Here is a 22,546-nt window from a genome sequence, read left to right on the forward strand (position 1 = left end):
GGGTTTCACCATGTTGGCCAGGCTTGTCTCAAACTCCTAACCTCCAGTGATCTGCCCTCTTCGACCTCCCAAAATGCTGGGATTACAGGCGTGAGTCACCGTGCCAGGCCTGTGAGGTGATACTTTAGAGGCCATGCAAATATCCTATTCACTCCATGCTTTCAACATCCCCTGGTGATCCTTGGCAAGATTGGTTTTCACCTTGGGAACCTTGTCTTTTCCGATCACTTTCTTTTCTTGGTTCCCAAGCCCTAACTTGCCTTCGGTTCTTCCTTTCCTCTCCAGTTGCTCCTTCTCAATCTCTTTGTGATTCTTCCATTTTCTTTGACTTCTAACTGTTGGAGGGTTCTAGGGCTCAATCTTCAGATCTTTTTAATCCTGTCTTGTGACTTTATATGCCACCTGAAAGCTGAAGACTCTCAAATTTCTAACTCTAGTCCAGATCTGTCTCTTGAATTCCACACTCGTATCCAATTTCCTTCTTGTCGTCTCTACTTATAAGCCTCAAAGTCAAGGCCAGGCACATGGCTCACGCCTGTAATCCCAGCACGTTGGGAGGCTGAGGCTGGAGGATCACTTGAGCTCCAGATTTTGAGGTTACAGTGAACTCTGATTGCACCACTGCACTCCAGCCTTGGTGGCAGCGAGACCCTGTCTCTAAAACCCTGCCAACGAAAAATAAACATCAAAATCATTTTAGGCCGGGCTTGGGACTCATGCCTGTAATCCCAGCACTTTGGGAGACCAAGGCAGGCGGATTGCCTGAGCTCAGGAGTTTGAAACCAGCCTGGGCAACATGATAAAACCCCTTCTCTACTAAAAATACAAAAAATTAGCCAGGTGTGGTGGCAGGCACCTGTAATCCCAGCTATTTGGGAGGCTGAGGCAGGAGAATCGCTTGAACCTGGGAGGCGGAGGTTGCAGTGAACTGAGATCGTGCCACTGCACTCCAGCCTGGGCGACAGAGCAAGACTGTCTCAAAAAACAAAACAAAGCAAAACAAAAAATCTCAAACTTATCAGGTCTAAAAATGACCCCTCATGCCCTTCACCCTCTAATTTGCTCATCCATTTGAATTCATTTATTGAAAAAATATTTGTTGGGCTGGGTGTGGTGGCTCAGCCTGTAATCACCAATACGTAGGGAGGCCGAGGCAGGCGGATCGCTTGAGCTCAGGAGTTCGAGACTGGCCTGGGCAACATGGTGAAAGCCTGTCTCTACAAAAACTACAAAATTTAGCCGGGCATGGTGGTGTGTGCCTGTGGTCCCAGCTACTCATGAGGCTGAGGAGGGTGGATCGCTTGAACCTGGGGGCCAGAGGTTGCGGTGAGCTGAGATCTCGCCACTGCACTCCAGGCTGGGGGACAGAGCCAGACCCTGTCTCTGTCAAACAGAACAAAACACAACAAAAAATAAAATCAAACTATTTGTTGAATGCCTACAATCTGCCTGACTGAAGCTACACTTTGGGAACAGAGTAGTGAAAAAAACAAAAACAACAAAAAACAGAAATTCCATCCTGTGGAGCTTACTTTCAGTAGGAGAATCGAAAATAAATAAGTAAATAGAGAGTAATGAGTGCTGTGGAGAACCATACAGCAGGGAAGGGGGACAGGAGCGCCAAGGTGGACAGGGTGATTAGGGAAGGCCCCACTGAGAAAGTGAGATGAAGCTGAGACTGGCAGAAAGTGAGGGATGGAGCATGACAACTCTATCCTGCTGGCGGCTCAGGCAAACACCTTGGAGCTACGCTTGACTGTTGGTTTCTTACACTTTCCATGTCCAATCCATCAGAAAATTCTGTTGATGCTATCTTCAAAATATATCCAGTCACTGTTCACAGTCCACAGGATTCCTGTGACAGCCTGCTGTCTGGCCTCCTGGCCTCTGTCCCTTCTCCATGATCCATTCCCAGCACAGCAGCCAGAGCAGTCTTTTTTTTTTTTTGAGAGACAGTCTCACTCTGTTGCCAGGCTGAAGTGCAGTGGCCTGATCTCGGCTCATTGCAACCTCCACCTCCCGGGTTCAAGCGATTCTCCTGCCTCAGCCTCCTGAGTAGCTGGGACTACTGATGTGCCTCACCACGCCCAGCTAATTTTTATATTTTTAGTAGAGACGGGGTTTCACCACGTTGGCCAGGATGGTCTTCATCTCTTGACCTCCTGATTCGCCCACCTTGGTCTCCCAGAGTGCTGGGATTACAGGCATGAGCCACTGTGCCCAGCCAGCCAGAGCAGTCTTTACAAAATGTGAGTCAGATCAGGCCCATCCTTTGCTCAGGACCCCCAATTCAGCCGGGAGTGCTCACACCTGTAATTCCAGCACTTCGGGAGGTCGAGGCAGGCAGATCCCGTGAGGTCAGGAGTTTGAGATCAGCTTGGGCAACATGGCCAAACCTCATTGCTACAAAAAATTTTAAAAAACTTTAGCCAGGTGTAGTGATGCGCACCTGTAGTCCCAGGTCCTCTGGTGGTTGAGGTGGAAGAATTGCTTGAACCTGGGAGTTTGAGGCCGCAGTGAGCTGGGATCATTCCACTGCACTCCAGCCTGGGTGCCAGAGGAAGACCCTGTCTCAAAAACAAAAACAAAACAAACAAAAAACCCTCTCCATCTCAGGTGGAGTACAAACTCAAGTCCTAACCTCAGCCTATTTGGCCCTACATGATTTGCCCCCTTCACACCTGCCCTGTGACTTCACTTATCATTACTATCCCCCATCACTAACTCCAGCCCCAATGTGCCAGGCATCCTCCTGCCTCAGGGCCTTTGCACTTGCTGTTCCTATTGCTGGGCACATTTCCACCCTAGAAGTTTACTTGACTCTCCCCCACTTCCTGCAGATCTCAGTTTCATCTCAGTTTCTCAGTAGGGCCTTCCCTGGTCACCCTATGTACCCGGCACTCCTGTCCCCCTTCTCTGCTGCACTGTTCTCCACAGCACTCATCACACTGTATTTTCCTTATCCCCTTCCCCTTCCCTTTCCTTTCTTTTTTTCTTGTGTTGCGCTGTTACCCAGGCTGGAGTGCTGGGATCATAGCTCACTGCATCCTCATCCTCCTGGGCTCAAGTGGTCCTCTTACTTCAGCCTCTCGAGTAGCTTGGACTACAGGCGTGTGCCACGATGCCCAGCTAATTTTTTTTTTTTACATTTCTCCAAGGTTTATTTCAGTGTGTTCATAATGTTGTTTAACATAAACACACAGACATGCAACAAGCCCATAAGAATATACTAAGGTGAACTTTAGAAAAAAATAATATCATATCTAAGTTATATGTAGGTGTGTGTGTGACTATGTATACATACACAGTATATGTAATATCAATACCACAAACAGTGTTTATACCAGTATTTGACAAACCGTTGGTTAAATGTGGTCTACCACTGTTTTTATAAATAAAGTTTTATTGGAACATAGCCAAACTTCTTTGTTCACATATGGTCTACAGTCATTTTTGCACATTTCTTGGTATTTTTGTAGAGACGGGAGAAACCACATTTGCCAGGCTGGTCTTGAACTCCTGGGCTCAAGCAATCCACCCACCTCGGCCTCCCAAAGTGCCACCATGCCTGACCTCCTCGTTTATTTTCTGTTCTCCTACTGAAAATAAGCTCCACAAGGGTAGAAACTTTCTTTTTGTTTTTTTACAGCTATGTCCCCAGAGTTTAGATTCCTGTCAGGCAGATAGTAGGCACTCAACTAGTATTTTTTGAGCGAATGAACTGAATGAATAAATTTCTATCACCTCAGCATAAGCTGTAAAACCTCTCAGGTCTAAAGAAGTACTGGTATCTACAATGTCTGCATTCTCTACTGGCTACTAGTAGCTATTTCAGTGAGATGGGAGACCAGGGTGTGCCTAGGAATGGGGTTCAGGGTTCAGACCATAGCCGTGAGATGGAACACATGGATCCAAGGTTGGCATGTGTCTCACGTGGCTGTGTGCTTACATGTATGTTTGTGGGCTTCTTGTTTCTCTTTTTATTGAGACAAAATCTCGCTCTGTCACTCAGGCTGGAGTGCAGTGGTGTGATCTCAGCTCACTGCAGTCTCCGCTTCCCCGGTTTAAACAATTCTCCTGCCTCAGCCTCCTGAGTAGCTGGGATTATAGGCACCCGCCACCACACCTGTCTAATTTTTGTATTTTTAGGGGAGATGATGTTTCACCATGTTGGCTATGGTGGTCTCAAACTCCTGACCTTAAGTGATAACCTGCCTTGGCCTCCCAAAGTGTTGGCATTACAGGTGTGAGCCACTGTACCCAGCCTGTTTGTGTGCTTTTGTGTGTCCGGGAGATTCTGTGCCAGTGCAGACATGCATAAGGGCCAGCACTCCTTCTGTGTTTCCCTCTTCAAGAAAACCACAGATGCTTTATAGAGCTGTGGAACCTCTGTGTGTCCATGAGTGACTCTGCTTCCAGCTGCTGCATCCTGAAGCCTTAGCCCACCTATGATTTGGAGCCGAGGAGCAAATCAAAGCCAGGTGCAGCTGTACTGGAAGACTCTTCTTTCTGGCTGGGGTGACACTTTGTCCTTGGAAACACTTGAGTTCAAGTTCACCACTCAAACATAAGCAAAGTGACTACACGAAACTAAGAGAATGTGTTTGCTATTCCCCCTGCAAACCCTTCTCCCAAGGCCTTCCCACGGCTGGCTCCATCTCATGATTCTGACTTCAGCTCAAATGTCGCTCCCTTGAGAGAGGCCTTCCCAGAATATTCCACAGCTGTCTGAGGCTGTGCAGTTTGTGCATCAAAATAGCATTGTGCAGAAGGGGTGAGTGGGGCCAAAATCCAGTCTGTGATGCACTCCTCAAGGATTTCATAAGAAAAAGGCTTTGGAGGGTGAGCAAAGATCTTGGACACTGTGCCTAGGTTAGCACCCCCCATCTCCCATACCCTGTCTCACATTGTCCACTTTTGTCTTCACGGTATAGATGACTGCTATCTGAAATGAGGTATTTTGCTTACTTGAAATTATGTTTCTACTTGTTAGCTGTCTTCTCCCACCATAATGTAAGCCTCACAGGAGTAAGGACTGTATCTGTCTTGTTACTATTTGTCCTTTCAGTGCTCTACACATAGTAGGTGCTCAATAAGTATCTACTAGTGAGTAGTACTTATTCTCTTTATTTTTATTGATACATAATATATATATATATATATCTTGGGAATACATACAATACATTCATATAATTTGTAAAGATCAGATAAACATAATTTTTTTTTTTTTTTTTAGATGGAGTCTTGCTCTGTTGCCTATGCTGGAGTGCAGTGGTGCAATTGCAGCTCACTGCAACCTCCAACTCCTGGGCTCGAGGGATCCCCCTGACTCAGCCTCTCAAATAGCTTGGATCATGGGTGTGTGCCACCATGCCCAGCTAATTAAAAACAATTTTTTTGTAGAGATGGGGATCTCACCATCTTGCCCAGGCTTGTCTCAAATTCCTGAGCTCAACTGATTCTCCCACCTCAGCTTCCCAAAGTGCTGGGATTACAGGTGTAAGCCACTGTACCCAGCCTCAATATAGTTCAGCTATATATAACTTTAAATATTTGTCTTTATGCTAGGAACATTCAAATTATTCTCTCCTAGTATTTTGAAATATACAATAGATTTGAGGAGATGTGCATTTTTATCTAAGTAATCAACAGCACCTTAGATCAGTTAGTTTGTATTTGAGGAAACTGAGGACCTTAGGAGTGCAAGGATTCATCTATGAGCACCCAGCAAGTTAGTAGCAAAGCTAGCTCCTGAACCCAGCTCTTCTAGGCTAGGGCACTGCCCACCACCAGGCTCCAGCAGTATCAACCTTCATCTGGCCCTCAGACTCTGGCACTGGTGGTGCCAGGTGCACGTGACACTTGCTTTGCCCTGGGTTCACAGTGGTGAAGAGAGCCTGGGCTTCTTTCGGAGAAGAGGGAAGAGAATTGGAATTAATGTTGGTAAGTCACAACAGAACCCTCATGTGCACATTATTATTATTGCCCCCCCATATATTCTAAAATAATCCCCACAAATAATTATAAAAATAAATCTTGGTGACAAATTTTTTATTTTATTTCCAGGAACACATTTATTCATCATAATCTCTTCAGGGGTAGGACAAATTGGAAAACTGAGTAGTGAATACAATTTGCAAATAGGCAATATAAATAGAGAGAAAATTAATATGTATTCCTCGGCGCTCTAAAAGGAGAGGAAGAACATTAATAGCCATTTCCTTGCAGATATAACTTTCAAAATGTTATTTCTGATCCATCAGCGTGAGGCTCCATATGAGGAAAATGGTTGCAACGTGACAAGAAGCGATTAGATGTGAAATGGCATCTTTCAGGTGCTCCTCCCAGCCTCCTTATCCTGTTTTCAGTGGGACATAGGAGGAGTCCTGTTTTCTTTTGTGGCCTGGGGTCACCTGCTTATTTGCTGGGTGACCTTGGGCAAGTCCCTTCTGCCCTTTAAGCCTCAGTTTCCCTCATCAGTAACTGGAGTAGATGATTTCTAAAGCAATTCAGGATGATCATAAATCCAAATTACTTTGGGAGTACTTCAGAAAAATATAGATATGGGGGACCACTTTAATGAACTGGCTGCCAAGTTCTGTGTATTTTAATTGAGGGTGGGAGGAACCCTTCCCCAACTTCCAAGTGGCAGAACCTCTCCAAGTCAAGTTGGGATTCTGGAAAGGTGCTCCCACTGGAAATAGACAGTTGGATGGGTTCTCTTTCCCTCTTGAAAGCCCAACGTGAGTCCCCCTCCTTCAAGTCAGCGATGACCTGCCTCCCAAGCCCAGCCAAGGACTTGGAGTTGCAGCGAGTTCCAGGTAAAATGGGAAATAAGATTTGTTTCTCACTGCTGTTTTCAGGATTTGTTAAAATAGTACCAAGAGATTAGCAGATAGCAGTTTTCATGGTAAATTCTCTATTCTGTGCCAATCTCCTCCTTTTTTGTTTTTAATTATAAAAGTAGTATATGCATGTTACCAAAATCACAGAAGAAATGGAGTGAAAAGCAGAAGCTCCTTTTCCACTCCCACCTTCCTCAAACCCACTCCCTTCTCCACAGCCAGCTAATGTTTGCATTTTACTTTACTTTTATTTTTCTAGCAAGAGAATCTTACTATGTTGCCCCGGCTGGTCTCAGTGCTCAATTATAGGTATGAGCCACCATGCTCAGTCCTATTGTTTGCATTTTAACAGAGAAACAATGACAAAACCTTTTAAGACCTAAAGAGAAGGCAAACAGCCAGATGCGGTGACTCATGCCCGTGACCCCAGTACTCTGGGAGACTAAGGTGGGTGGGTCGCTTGACCCCAGGAATTCAAGACCAGCCTGGCCAACATGACAAAATCCCGTCTCTACAAAAAAGTACAAAAAAATTAGCCAGGCGTGGTGGTGAGTGCCTATAGTCCCAGCTACTTGGGAGGGTGAGGCAGGAGGATCACCTGAGCCCTGAGGTCGAGGCTGTGGTGAGCTGTGACTGTGCCACTACACTCCAGCCTGGGACCCTGTCTCAAAAAAAAAAAAAAAAAAAAAAAAAAAAAAAAATTAAAAAGGAAAACTAGAGGCACTGAGAATAATAAATTAACATTTATGGAATGAACACTCATGCTAGATATTATGATGGTATTTAATATATATTTTTAAAAATTCAATTTGTTCTGATTGGGAGATACTGGAGGGGCTTTGGAGCACAGATCATCCTCAATCCCCTCACATATGTGCAAGTACTTTGAAGAGGGCCCTGGAAACCTCTCTTCTTTCCTGCACTTCCTAGACTTTCTTCTTTAGGCTGAAAGGGGGCTGCTTCAGCAACAAAGAGCATTTCATAAGCAGAACATTTCTTAAGCAGACACCCCACTTTTTTTTTTTTAATTGAAATCTGAATGTGGTAAGTCTGAACTAGGGCCCAGGGCATGATTAATTACAGCAACCATCTTAACCTGCCCAGGGGCTGGGCCTGAAAGAAATGAAGCCAGGCTGAAGATAAATGCAGCCAAGGATAGTTAGGAATGCTAACAAAACTTGTTAACTGGCCCTGTACTTCTTTCAGCTGCTAATGCAGAGTTGGAAGATTTAAGGAATCAGTTCCTGTTTCCCTGGTTCTGGCCGACCCCAGAATCAACTCCCTTGATTGGAAATAAACAGGATCTTCCTTTTTGTCCCCAGGAATGTGATGGAGGAAGGACTCTAAGGCAAAGGGCCTCTTCTGCCAAAGCAGAATAATAATAACAATGATGACAATAGGAATAAAATATTGCCCTCTTAATCAAGGGCGATAAGGAAATCTCCAGTTGTATGAGTTGAACCTTGTTGCTCTCCATGTGCCCGTCAGAGCTCCAGAATTCACAGGCTCAGGGTGGTCAGCGTAAGTTGGATTTGAACTTTGTCTTGTGGTCCTCCTGAGTGCACTTGTACAAGCTGGGCTATGGCTTCAATTTAGGGTTCAGAAAACAGGATCACAATGACAGCACTTCTTGTTGACACAGTGCTGCGAATGTCTGTGTACAAGTCTGAGCGTCTCTCTTGAACAGTGTGTATTAGTCACAGATGTCCCTAGTGCCTAGCACAAGGCCAGAAGCTGGGGCACAGCGGCTGTGAAGTAAGATGGGGCAGGATAGGAAGCTTGCAGCTCACTTTCAATGAGTCATGGAATGGTGTGAGAGGACCGTGACTGCATGAGCCCATCTTTTACCTCAGTGCTCCTGTGGCTGGGGCAGAAAGAGCTGTGTTCAGGACGAAGCCCCTATAGGACTTGTCTGTTATTTTCACCCTTGTAAACTCTTTGTATTCTGGAGGAATTATTTGTCTAGCTCCTAGGTCAGTCTTATCTCAGTGTTTTTGTTTTGTGTGTGTGTGTTTTTTGCTCTCTCCCCTCCCCGAGGGAGGGCTACATTACGGAGGAACTTCACTATCTTCACTATTTCTGTTTAATCTTCGTTTTTGTTCGAAATGGTGATGAGGAGGTAGAAGGATGTTCCCCCTCCCCGCTTCCAATCTTCCTTGGTCCAGGGACACAGATTCTTTTTCTTTTCCTTTCACCACTCTCCCTTTCCCCCTCTTCCTCCTTCTGTTCCTTCTATTCTCCTTTCCCCTCCTCCTTCTCCTTGTTCTTCTATTCTGAAGACTAACTCCATAAAGCTGAGGAATAAGGACAGGTGAATCCATTTTGTTTCTGCTGGTGTCCTCCCCCAACAACATTCAGGAAATTACTTCTGTTACGGTCTGAACGTTTGTGTTCCTCCCAAATTCGTATGTTGAAGTCATAACCTCTAAGGTCTTAGGAGGTGAAGCCTTGAGGGGTGATTAGATCATTGGCGTGGAGCCCTCAGGAATGGGATTAGTGCTGTTATAAATGTGGCCCACAGGAGCTAGCTTGTCCCTTCTACCATCTGAGGACACAGGAAGAAGGCTGTTGTCTAGGAACCAGAAAATGGGCCCTCACCACACACCAAATCGTGGGTGCTGTGATCTTCAGCTTCCCAGCCTCTAGAACTGTGAAAAATAAATTTCTATTGTTTATAAGCACTCAGTTTATGGCATTTTGGTATAGCAGCCCTAGTAGACTAAGACAACTACTTTGCTCAAGAACTTTCAATAACTCCTTATTGTTACCAGTTTATAGTTCCAACACTAAAGCTCCCCTCCAACAGAGCTATCGTGATCTTACTTTTTGTGATTTCTGCACATGATCCTTCCCCACACCATCAACTGGCCTTCTTGATGTGTTCACAGAACAGAGACAGCAGTGGGTGGGGAAGCATTTCCAGCCGACACTAACAGCTTCTGCCAAACCAATCACTGGGACACGTGGCTGAAGAGGTAAGAATTGATGGGATTATAAGAGATCTTCAGGGACATACTAGAGATTCTGAACTGTATTAATTATTAGTTGATTAGGAGCCATTGAAAGATTTTAGGTAGGATCAAATTGGGCTTTTAAAATGCTTGCCCTGGGGCTATGTGGAGGAGGTAATAGTAGTGAGAGGGTGTGGAAAGGTGGAAAGATACCTGCCCACTATGGTGACACTGGTAGTGTCTGCAGAACAGCCTATGCTCAGACGACCCAGCTGTGTATGGAGGCAGGGGGATGGATGAGGTGACCTTCAGTAACTCCCTTCTGGTCGGGGAAGCGAGAGCCGTTCTCTAATCTCATCTTTGAGTCGGCTTGGGCCTGTTTCCACAAGTCCTCTTCTATCTGTCAAAGCCCTTCTAGGAAAGCTGAGCTGAAAGGCAGCTGTGGAGGGCAGAGTGCTGGCTGGGCCGGGGCTCACTTCCTCCTTTTCAGGCAGGAAAAGCAGACAGAAGTGGACAATGGACCAGAGAGGGCGCGTCCAGCAGAGAAGGAGGGAGGAGGCGGGGTAGCTAGTCCTTGGGCCAGCAGGCCTGGGAACGTTCCCTTTGATCCCCTTATCTCTGGAGGGTAAGCTTTCTTTTTTGGCCTGCAGGACCTTTTGTTGCAGCATTTCCTGGAATCCCCCAAAGTAAACACAGTCAAGACTGCATTCTTACTGATCCACTCTTCTGAGTCTGCTCCTCCCAGCTGAGAGAGGGGCAGGAAGGTCAACCCTCCGAGATCAACACTGCTCATCAAAATGCTGACAAGGGCCCACCTAACAATGTGTTAGGACCAGGGCTGTCTGAGAGACGATGCCAGTTAAGGCTGGGGTGGCTCTTAGCTGCAGCAGGAGTGGAAGATGACAACCAGTTGATATCTGGTAGCTTTGTGCATCCTGGGCTTGGAGGCAAGAATAGGCAAGGAGAAAATTTGGATCCTTTCAGAGAAAAACAGGCATGGGTTTAGGGATTTACCTGCCCACTGGGCCTACTTTCATCCAGACAGGAGGCCCATGGCCAGCTCTTCCAGGTGGGGTGGGTGGGGAACAGCGCAAATGACCCCACTGATGACTTTAAGCCTCACAAATCTCTCCCTCTGAGGAGCAGCAGAAAAAAAGCCTGAAACTTGGGGTCACCAGCCAATTATCCTTCCCCACGGTTTATTATTGTCAACTCTTAGAGGCCACAGGGAAAGGATGGGGCGGTCTTAACCAAGCCCACGTTTTATTTATAGGTAAATTCAACCCCCCCAATCCCCCCCTCCTACAAATGGAAACTCCGCCCCACCTTCTAACTTACCAGCTTTGGTGGGGAGGGGAGTTCAGCCAAGAGGCCCCTGCTCGCTGCAGCTGAGGGCCCTTATGTAACTCAGCTTGCGAAATGCAGGAAAGGCCCGGCTGGCTACAGCCCAGCTAACGGCTCAGAAGGGACGCCCCTGATAGGAATCCCCCCACCTCAGGCCTGGCCCAGACTAACGCGATAAAGTTGTGGGCATGGAGTGTTGGGCATTGGGACACCCGGGGAAGGGAGGGGCGCCGTCGGGGCGCGGGGCGCTGCGGGCCACCTGTTGCTGCGGGCGGCCAGGGCTCACCTGCGCGGGGGCCGGGCCGAGGGGCGGCGGCGGCGGCGCGCGGTGGAGCTGAGGTCCCCGCGGCCGGCCCGCGCCTCCGGCTTCCGCTGGGTCAGCTGACTGCCCAGTGCGGAACTGTGCGCCCGCCGCGCTCCCCTGCCGCGCTCCCCGCTGCCGCCGCCGTCCCCGCGCTCCGTGCTGCGCGCCCGCCGCGTCCTGGCAGCCATGGCCGGGCTCGTGGTCAGTGGAACTCAAGTAAGTCCCAGCCAGCCCCGCCTCCGCCCGGGGCGCAGTCCGCGTGGGGAGGAACAGCGGCGCACAGGGGTTCCCCAGGGCCTAGACACCCCTGTCCCCGCCTCAGGGGGCTGCCTCTGCAGGCGGTGAGCGTCAGCTGCTCAGGTTCGCCCTAGTGGGGCGAGTACAGACCCCGTTTCGGGTCTGGCACACACCCTGGCTCTGCGGGAAGAACACCCCCAAGGTCCCCCGTTCCCCCCACTTCCCTCTGCCCTTAGCGCCTTACTGAGCAGGCCCAGCGGTACTTTTGGGGGCCCACAGAAAATGTTCCAATTTCATAATCCGAATTTTAAAACCTTTTGGTCAAATAATCCATTTTGATAAATCACATTGATATATAGTCATCTTTATACCAATGCAGTTATAATATATAAATTTACTTATTTGTAAATAGAGGAAGGGGTTTACGTAGGCAAAAGTGTCTAGGGTACCCAAAGTCCCAGCACATCCCTGGAGATGAGGGTGCTGGTGGGCCCTGCGCTGAATGGGCTACGCCATAGCCAAAGGCTGATGGAAGGCTACCGACTTCCAGTTCTATTTCCACACTCGGTTTCTTCAACAGGAGTCTGTGACGAATGGCAACACGCCAGTTTCAACCCTGGGTGCCAGACACCCAGACTTAACATGCTTTTAGCGCTGTAGTGAAGCCTCAGGTGTTCATGGCTGGAGGGATGAACCCAGCAACGCTGGGTCCAGGTGTCTTTCTTACCTGCTGAAAAAGCCAGTTCTCTGTCTTTAACCTCTTCTCTTCTCTGATGAAGCCAGAGCCCTCTTACTTCCCACCTTTCCCTGCACACCCTGGAGAAATAGTTCTGAGTTTTTGAAGCTCTCCTCTTGGATTGCCTAAGGCAGGTAGTGTCAGGCACAATTGGATTTTGAGATTACTTTGGGCTGAAGGGAATGATTCCTCCTTAGAGGAGGTTCTAGGGGTTTTTACAGCTCCTACAGATGCAGTGAGGGCCACCTGTGCTGCCCGTTAAACTAGCCGCTGCCTGTTTTCTTTTTTTCCAGAGTCCTGTCATTTCATCAGGTACACATGTGTGCCTACTGTATGCCAGGCACCATGCCAGGTGTTGTTGGAAATAAGCCTTTCCTTTGTCTCTGTACACCACCCCATTTAACATTTTTGTTGCTTAGGAATGCTGGCTCTGTCCCTTGACCCACAGCCTGGGAGGAGAGAGCTGGAGAAAGACCAGAGTTCGAAAGTGAGCTACCAGCTTTCGGAGAGGCTAAAAATGACCGGTCTTGTTCAGCTATCGGGGAAAGGGGTTTTTTTTTTTTTTCCTCCTGGGAGTTACTATGACTGCCTGGAGGGAGGGGCTGGACAAGAGGGCCTCTTCTCTTGGAGTATCTACCTAAGAAGGAGGGTTCCCCGCCCCCCAGACCCTGGGTCTCTGTGTTTTCAGATGTGGTATTCTCCCGGTGTACCTTGCTACAAGTTCAGGGGGCTGAGCACTTTCCTGTGCCTCCTTTCCCTTTGCTCTTCCTGCGTTTCCTAGATTTGATTTTTCCTGCAACACCTGTTCTTAGCCTACTCCACACAGCCCAAGGGCATTCATGGAAGTGTGGGTGAAGCATTTTAGGCCCTTGGGGACTGTTTTACTAGACCGAGTTGCCTGGGGAGGAGCTAAGAAGGTAGGTTGGGAAAATGCCCCTGGAGAGTCTTAGTGTCCCATTTCCCAAACTGCCCAGGTTAGTGGATTTGAGTGCCTGGCCCCGGAGGGTTGTGTGTTGTTGTTGTTGTTGTTGTTGTTGTTTTTGACATTCTGCTCCCAGTGATTTCTAACGGCTGCTGTTTTAAGAGGTAGCACCTTGAATGTGGGTAGCATGGAACAGTACTTGTTAGACTTTAGTAGATCGTTCTTAAAGGGAGGAAAATAAAACCCGCAAAACTTCCCATGAGCCCATCGTGTGAATATAGTTTTTATTACGGTGTTACTCAAATATAAAAACATAAAGCCAGATACAAATTTCCCGTATCCAGAGACCTATAAATCCCAAATAAAGGGATGGTTTAAGTGCAAAGAAAAAAAACCCTATACAATTAAACAATTTAATGAGATGAATGCTGCTTGGCTTGAAGTTAAGTCACTGCTTTTAAGGCCACTGTGGGCTGACTGCTGTGGAGCTGGTTTTTAGGAGCTCCACAAGCCTATGATGCCACATGCCTGGGGATGTTGCAGTCTTCCTATTGCTTTTCTCTGTAAAAGTCTTTTCATTTGCCATGGGTCTGACTTCATTTGGCTTCTCTTGGCTTGAATGCATCATTTATATTCAGCATTAAGTCATTTCTCTTTCCTCTAGCTTATGACAACTTAATACTGTAGACACAAATACAAACTTGGAATTTGGGCACTGAAATCTTGTGCCCAAGAGATACTGGACTAATGAATCCCTTCTGTGGGGAGAGTGGTCTCATTCAACAGCTGTTTAACAGAGTGGCCACTGGGTGCCAAGGACAGTGTTGTGCACTTTTAACATGTTGGCTCATGGTATTCCTGTAAGTACAATAGGGACAATAATATGCATGGGGCTGTTTCATGAGGATTGAATAGATAACAAGCACATGATAGGCATTTAATACATGTTGGTTTTTACATTATTCTTAACACCTTTGGAGGAGTTAGTGTTAGTCCAGTTGCAGAAGAGGAAACAGACTCGAAGATGGTGACTTATCTGTGACAACACAGATAGCAGTGGCAGTACTGGGAATCAGATTTCTACCTATGGTTGTTTCTACTCCAACCGCTTCCAGTACCACACATACACTTATTTATTTATGAATGAATGATAAGGGCTTGCTCTGTTGCCCAGGCTGACATGCAGTGGCGCAATCATAGCTCTCTGCACCCTTGAACTCCTGAGCTCAAGCTGTCTTCCTGCCTCAGCCTCCTGAGTAGCTGGGAATACGAGTATGCACCACTGTGCCCAGCTCAGTATTACAAATTTAAAATCGAGGATCTCCCACCCCTGGCTAGGGGCAGGCATCATAAAATAATCTCCTCAACATCTGACTGTTGACAAACTCATCTCCAGAAATGCTCTGGGAGCCAGAAAGTCCCAAAGCAAAGTGAAACCTGCAGTCTTCTACGGTTTGGTCATTTTCTGCAGCTTCAGCTCGGAGGGATTGTGTGTGTACGTGGATGGGGACCCCTTCCAGACTCTCCTTTCCCTTTCTAGTTTCCTCTCCATAGGGATCTTTAACTTGTTATATTTTCATTTGCCTGGTAATGGTGTCCCTTCCTGTTATTCCACACAGGGTGGAAGTCTTAGGGTACAAATTATAGAAAACAGAGAAATTATAAGTTCGAATCTTTGTTCCTCAATGCAGTCTAAATCAAGGTAATTGACTAAATGCAGTGGTGTTCTGAATATGCTCTTGCTTCTTGCCATTTAAGATATATTAATCTCTGTATCCCATCTCCCTTTTGCTGAAGAAGCAAACTATTTTTGGTTTGGCTCTTCTGGCCTTGCATCTTACATTAGGTGGTCCTGTACTCTAAGAAGCTTCCTGACATCCTGAGAGGTAATGTCTTCCCTCAGAAGCACTTCTTAAGTCTTTTTTCTAGTTTCAAGCATTGCTTGCAATATCTGGCAGTGACTGCTTGCTGCTTTTAAGCCTTTTCCAGCCGATTTGAGCCCTTCAGCCTGGTCGGCTTAACTCACATCTCTAAAAGTTTCTACTTTACCACAGGGGTTATCTAAGCATGCAGATTACTTACCAAGTTGGTTCTCATGCTAAACTTTTGAGACTTGGTCTTCACATTGAGAACAATGAGAACAACTTGTATTTTTCTTAGTCTTCCTGGGATGTCATATAGTTAAGACCATGTAATGAAACAGGCTGCTGACAGTCTCATCAGATGTTGTGAGTGATCCAAATGCTTTGTGGTAATAGCTCTCCTTGGTGCTCCTGTTTCCTTTGAATGGAACTCCTACAGAAGAAAAAGGGAAGCAAATATCCCTCTCTTTTCCCAGGCTCTAACACTCTTCTTGGGCCCTTAGTGTAGCACCATGGGAGAAGTTCTTGCCCTTTCAGCTCAGAAGACTCATTTTGAAGCCAAAACATGATGATAGATGCACCATTGGCATTTGCTGATCAAGAAAACTCGTGTCTGCCTGGCATGGTGGCTTGTACCTGCAATTCCAGCTATTTTGGGAGGCTGAGGTGGGGGGATTACTTGAGTTCAGAGTTTAAGATCAGCCTGAGCAACACAGCGAAACCCCATCTCTTACAAAGAAAAAGAAAAAAAAAAAAAAAAGAAGAAATCTCAAACCCACATGTGGATTTGTAAACACTCCATGGCCTCCAAGTTGGAAGTCCTTATTTATGGTATAGGACTTGATCTGGGCTCTGTCACTAAGAAGCTGTATTGTGCTAGGCAGGCCTCTGGAGTCTTAGTTTCCTTGTATAAAACATAAGAAGTTTTGACAAACTGGGTCTCTATGAGATTTAGTCCTTGGCCATTCTAAGAGGAAAGAACTCAGTTTCTGCATCTAAAACTCAATGTCTCTACTATATATATCACAGAGGTCTTGACTGATAATATGTACAAGATAGTGGTGCAGGCTGGGGTGAATGGGATGGATTTTCTGGTGAGTGCCATGGGCCTGGGGTTCACTGTGAATGTACAATACAGAAGAAGCTGCTGATTAAGCAGAGATCCTGAGGGAGATCGAAGTCCCCAGATGGACTAGACTGTGGCCTTATAGCCACAGTCTTTCTTTGGCGTATGATTTCTCTCTCAGCTTGGAAGCAGAACTTAATTTATTACACAAAGAACTGTGAAGAAAGATGGACCCCAGGTAGAAAGAGGAGAGACTGCTAGATTGAACTTAGAATCCTTTATTTTTTAGCCTATATCTTCTTGAGTCAAAATTACTTTATTGGAGTCAGCTATTTTTCTGTTCTTTCTCCTTCTTTTCTCTCCTAGAATGAAGTTACTGAAGGAGAGTGGATATAGGATATTGCATTGTCAGCAGTTTGTCCTCAGTGGATAGGAGAAGGTTGAGAGGTGACTGGAGATGTTGAGGGTGTCAGGGTTCAGTGTAGCTTATATTAGGTTGAACCATGTAAAAGAGCTATTTTGTGGTTCTAAAATGGATATTCATAGCTCACATGGTTGAACCTAATATCTGAGGATGTAAGATGGTCACCGTAGTCTCGTTTCCCATGAGGAAACAACCTCCTGGGGAATCTCTTTCTCATTCTAAGAGATCTTTGTCTGTATATGTGGAAGAATGTGATTTGTAGGGAAACCAGAAGAAGGTTGTAGCCATGTGTTGGGCTTGGATTTCGAGCTGGGGGTTGAGCATGTTGTACTTTAGGGAAACAGCGTGCATTGTGGCCCATTGGTCAGCTCAGCCCCATGGGTTTATTTTATGGTTTGGGAATTAGTTGCCAGTCTGCCCACAGAGTGCTGTCTGTAAAAATGGGTTCCAAAAACTGGGTGATTAGGGTAGTGAGAAAGCCCACTGACCTTCTCACAGGCGTCAGTTCTGGAATCAGTTCAGATTCAGTTCAGTTCAGCCTTTTAATATTTGGGCACATACAAGTACTTAATAATAAATAATCTGTAATAGATAGAAGAATGCCCAGGGAAACAACTTTGTGCACAGAGTGGGATTGACTGCCAAAGGCCTCTGGAGGAGGGACATTCAGAAGCCCCGGGCACACATTGTTGCCCTGTGGCCTTCAAATCAGCTTTTTTTGGGTGTGGAGGGCATTTTGTACATGGTGGCAACTGGGTGGGATTGGTGGTCTGGGGAGGTTTTCTTTTCCAACCCTGTTTGTTCCAGCACCCTGAAGGTTGAATGCTGGCAAGTGCATCTGCTGTGTGTTTGATGAGGTAATGTGCATACCAGGGTACTGGGGGGCAGTGGAGGAGAGGGAGAAGAAGGGACAGAGGAGCAGCTGTTGCAAAAGCCCCTGAGTGAGAGGGCTATTGTTGCAGTTATATCAACATGCCCTGATATTCAGGTTTCTTTTGGACACCTGAATCTGGCCAATTTTAGTCCAATTTCCATTGTCCTGGGATTAGTCTCCATCATGTTAACTGGACCAGGAAAGGGGAACTGTTGGTGGTGTCCTTGGAGCCCCCAAAGCTGATTTGATCAGGGAAAGAGTCACAAATGTGGCCTTTTTGTGTGTGAGAAACATGCGTTTCAAGTTGCAGAAGCAATCATTGGATCAATAATTTCAGGGTTGGGAGCAGCTGGGTGATTTCCGTTTGCCACATTGTTTCTGTTCCATTTAATTTCCAGGTGTCCTACGTAGGCCAGGACTGCAGAGAAATTCCAGAGCACCTTGGCAGGGACTGTGGACATTTCGCAAAGAGGCTTGATCTGAGCTTTAACCTTCTGAGGTATGTAACCTTCACAAGATGTAGGCCAGGCCTGGGAGGCCCAGTCCTCCCGGGTACTTTAGGGCCGGCAGATAAAAGTCAAATGTTCCAACTCCACATAGGGTGTCCTTTTATTCAGCAGGAGGCTCTGAGAGGTGTGGAATCACGCCCCAAAGGTTTGACTGTGTCCGGTGATTCCGTGGCTGCCTTTTTTTGTGCTGCTGAAGATGCCTAGGCAGCATGTTGAGCCTCATCCATTTCACACCAGTTCCTATGAGAGGGTCATCATATTTTCACTGTGTTCTTTTCATTTTTCATGGATACCTGTGTAGACAGGTCAGAATACTCTTGGGGAAGGAATGAGATGGAGCCTGCAAGAGTGTTTTGGGGTGTCTAGGTGTGCTTTTTTTAGGATAAACACATGTCCCAAAACATTTGTTGAGTCACAGGTAGGGTGTGTGTACGTGTGTGTTTTCTTTCTTTTGCCTTTTTATGAATTGGAGCTTTAAATGTTTGTGATGATAATGTCTCCCAGATGGTGCTTCAAAGCAATTTAAACACTGTTGGTGTGGGGTGGGTGGGAGGGAAACTCTCTGACAACTGTTCAAGTCTTGGCAAAGGTAAGTGTGATCTTGTATATTATTCCAGTGGAGAATACAGGCAGTTATTTCCTTTCTCCCTAAAAGGTTATGCCTTGTGCCTGATTTGGGGGCTTGGAGGAGAGAAGTAAGAGGTACTTGGAAAGCAGGTGTCAGTGGGATAAGAGCAGGGGTCAGGCAGGGCGATTGCTTTTCTCCTAACAAGCTGGTGCCACCCAGGGCTTTTTCCTCAGTGCTCTCCTTGAGAGCTCTGCTGCCCTCTGAGTGGGACAGACTGTTCTGGGGTCAAAGGAGAGATGAGGAACCTGAATTCCATTCCAGGGCCCAGGCACTTTCCTGCTTCTAGGCCTCGGAGTCTTCATTTCCCACTGCTGAATCTGTATACTTGGGAATTAGAAATTTGAGGGAAACTGAACACAACTCAGAGCAATAAGGCACAAGAGGTAAAAGAGGATTTGTTTGAGGTCAGCCAGCGGAACTCCTCGGATGCTGCTCGGGAGTACGTGGCCACACAGAGCTGCGCTGTCTCCAGGAAAGGGGCACCCTGAAGGTTGTGGTGGATGGAGAGTGGCCGCTGTCTCTGTATTCTTCCTTACTCCCAAAGGGTTTTTGTGCATCTGGGGAGAGGTGGAAACTGACAAGTTGTAAAGTAGTACACAGCGATGAGAGGAAGCCAAATAAATACATGCTGACTCTAGAGAAATGAAGGATTTTTTTTTTTTTTTGAGATATCTTTTTCTGAGCACTTTTTTTGAGTGCTCCAGCTTCCCAGAGCAGACTCAGGCAAAAGGCTGCCTTTCCTGGGCATGGAAGGAGTTCCTCCTGTGTGACTGGCCCCCAGGGGCTCAGGGCACTGGGGCTCGGGGTTGTGGTTGCCCTGAGTAGTTAGTGGGAGCCGGATGTGGGTTTGAGGAGGCTGGGCCCCATGAGGGAGCATCAGTGTATGCGGGTCATGGGACTGGGCTGTCAGGTCTGAGGAAACACAACCATCTTTGTGATGTCCAGGGGCCCCGCCTTCTTTGGGAGAGGAGGGACTGGACCTTGGGAGGTGTGTATGTGTGGCAAGAAGGGGCTGTTGGCTCTGAGGGGCTGGATCTATATGGATTTATTGTAAGAAATGACACATCCTAGATGCAGGAAAATTTAGTAAGGGGGTGGCTGAAGAGTGGATTCAGAAGAACACTGAAGATTTGTATTTTCCTTTGTTGAGAGGAGACACATTTCTGTAGTGTTGAGTTTGAGCTGGTTTCACATCTGGTAGGAGCCTGTTCTTGTCCGTGTTGTCGTCAGTGTGTGAGCTCCACACTGGATTGTAGCTGAGTTTGGGCAGGGATGAGCAGTGGAGGGGTGAGGTCTAATGTTCAGAAAAAGTTTGTGTTTAAGGACTTGGTTATGCTGGAGACAGCTGCAGACCAGAATGGCGAAAAGCACTCCTGACTTGAGTTGGGTGTGCTTGGGAGTGGATCACCTTTGATCTTCTTTATTTACCTAATTGGAGGGAGGAGCAGGGGGAGGCAACACTATTTCTCTGGGGTGTTAGAGGAAGATTTGAGCTTATTTGGGCACTGGTCTCTATCTTTGCCTTCAGCTGAATCAACATCTAAGATGTTTTAGATGCTTAGCTAATTCCTCTTAAAAAGAATAAGCAGAGGCTGGGCATAGTGACTCACACCTATAATCCCAGCAGTTTGGGAGGCCAAGCCAGGCAAATCACCTGAGGTCATGAGTTCAAGACCAGCTTTGCCATTGTGGTGAAACCCCGTCTCTACTAAAAATACAAAAAATTAGCTGAGCATGGTGGCGGATGCCTGTAATCCCAGCTACTTGGGAGGCTGAGGCAGAAGAATTGCTTGAACCTGGGAGGTGGAGTTTGCAGTGAGCTGAGATCACACCATTGCACTCCAGCCTGGGCAGCAAGAGTGAAACTCTGTCTTGAAATGAGAGAGAGAGAGAGAGAGAGAGAGAAAGAAAGAGAGAAAGAAGCAGGAGAGGGGGAAAATAGGGAGAAGAGGAGAGACAGGAGATTCTAAACTTACCTTCCAAATGAGTGGGGATGGAGTGGATGACCCAAGCTCTCTAGGCTTCAGGGATCATGATATCCAAATGAAATATTGTAAATCCATATCCCGTGTTCTGTAGACAGTTTCTCCCTAGGCCCCTCTGCCCCTCACTATTTCCATGGGATTGCAGGGAGCATGTTTCCCAGTCAGACTGCCTTGCACCCAGCACACTGCAGTTCCCTGACCATATTTCGGCTCTGTTGTCTGCTATTCTTCCTCTTGAGCAGCCTGCCTGGCCCCACTTGGGATACCCCCTTCATTTTTCCAAAGCCCAACACCACGTTATTACATATTGACTTGTACTGCTAGCTGAAGGTGTAGTGAAGACGTTTGCATGGCAATTGTGGCACACAGCAGGAGATAAGGTTGGGATAGCACTGTTCCTGGACATTTTTGGGGTTCTGCTTGCCACAGAGAATTTCTCCCTGGCAGTGCCTCTAATTAGGGTCAGGCCTCCTGCATGTGACTAATGCCTCTTTCTCCCAGGCCCTTTCTCTCTTTTCCATGCCACTTACCATCTTTCCAGAGCTATCCTCAGAAGCACAAAATTCTTCCCTTGTTATATACAGAAAAATTAACCCTTTTCTCTCCTTCTAGAACATCTCTACAGGCTTTCTTTTTTTAACCTCCAAAAGTCATATCAGGATATTGCCTTAAACAGAGCAGTACCTTGATAAATAAAAACTTTGCACTCCCCTAGGTTGCAAGATCAGCTGCAGTACATTTGTGTTTTAGGGCAAGGTTTACTTTTAGACAAGGAGTTCTGTTTATTCAGTTTTTAAATAGTTAATACATGCACATGGCACAACCTTTAGAAGGAGCAACATGCAGTGAGAAGAAAGTCTCATTTACACCATGTCCTTTAGCCTCCCAGGTTCCCTTTGTACAGCTACCTATTGTTACTCAGTTTTTGTGTCATCTTCCAGAGATATTCCATGCATATACTAACATGTGATTTTTAAATCTTTTCCCAACTTTATTGAGGCATAATTGACAGCTAAAAGTTGTATCTGTAGCATACAACATGATGTTCTGATATATGCATACATTGTGAGATGATTACTGAGCTGAAGCTAATTAACATATCCCTTACCTCACACAGTTCCCTTTTTTGTATGAAGAGAACATGAATGATCTATTGTCTTAGCAGATTTCAAGTATACAGTACAGTGATATTAACTATAGCCACCATGCTATACATTACATTATGTTTAAGTTCTTAATCCATTTTGAGTTGATTTTTGCATATGATCTGAGAAAAGGGATCAATTTTTTGTATATGGTGTGAGATAAGAGATCAATTTTTTCTTCCACATACGGATATCCAGTTTTTCTAACACCATTTATTGAAGAGACTGTTCTTTCCCCTTTGGGTGTTCTTGGCACCTTTGTTGAAGATCAATTGACTGTCAATGCGTAGATGTATTTCTGGGCTCTCTATTTTATTCCATTGGTCTATATGTCTGTTTTTATGTTAGTATGTATTGTTTTGATAATTACAGCGTTGTAATATGTTTTGAAGTCAGGTAGTGTGATGCCTCTAGCTTTGTTCTTTTTGCTCAATGTTGCTCTATTTGGAGTCTTCTGTGTCACATGAATTTTAGGATTTTTTTTCTATTTCTGTGAAAAATGCTATTGGAATTTTGATAAGGATTGCATTGAACCTGTTGATGGCTTTAGGTCGTATGGGATATCTTCCTTTATGTGTATATCTTTCCATTTTTTTCATCAATGTTTTATAGTTTTCATTGTACAGATCTTTTACCTCTTTGGTTAATTTATAGGAATAAATGTTATTCCTATAAAAATATTTTATTTTTTCATGTTATGTGTAAATGGGATTA

At 46.1% G+C, this 22,546-nt stretch overlaps 1 protein-coding gene across 2 annotated transcripts in view; it reads left to right on the top strand.

The window, feature by feature from the left end:
- Window positions 1-11,537: 11,537 nt before the first annotated feature.
- Window positions 11,538-22,546, top strand: part of LRMDA (leucine rich melanocyte differentiation associated) — a 1,127,556-nt gene continuing 1,116,547 nt past the window's right edge. Inside the window, exons 1-2 of one of the 2 annotated variants that reach the window (XM_023204865.2) lie at window positions 11,538-11,660; window positions 17,964-18,064. In XM_023204865.2, the coding sequence (XP_023060633.1) occupies window positions 11,631-11,660; window positions 17,964-18,064 (131 nt within the window). In that variant the 5' untranslated portion in view covers window positions 11,538-11,630. The remainder of the gene's footprint in view (window positions 11,661-17,963; window positions 18,065-22,546) is intronic. The other variant, XM_023204867.1, reaches the window with a different exon arrangement.

Source organism: Piliocolobus tephrosceles, chromosome 9 (assembly GCF_002776525.5).
Source record: "Piliocolobus tephrosceles isolate RC106 chromosome 9, ASM277652v3, whole genome shotgun sequence".
NCBI lineage: Eukaryota > Metazoa > Chordata > Mammalia > Primates > Cercopithecidae > Piliocolobus > Piliocolobus tephrosceles.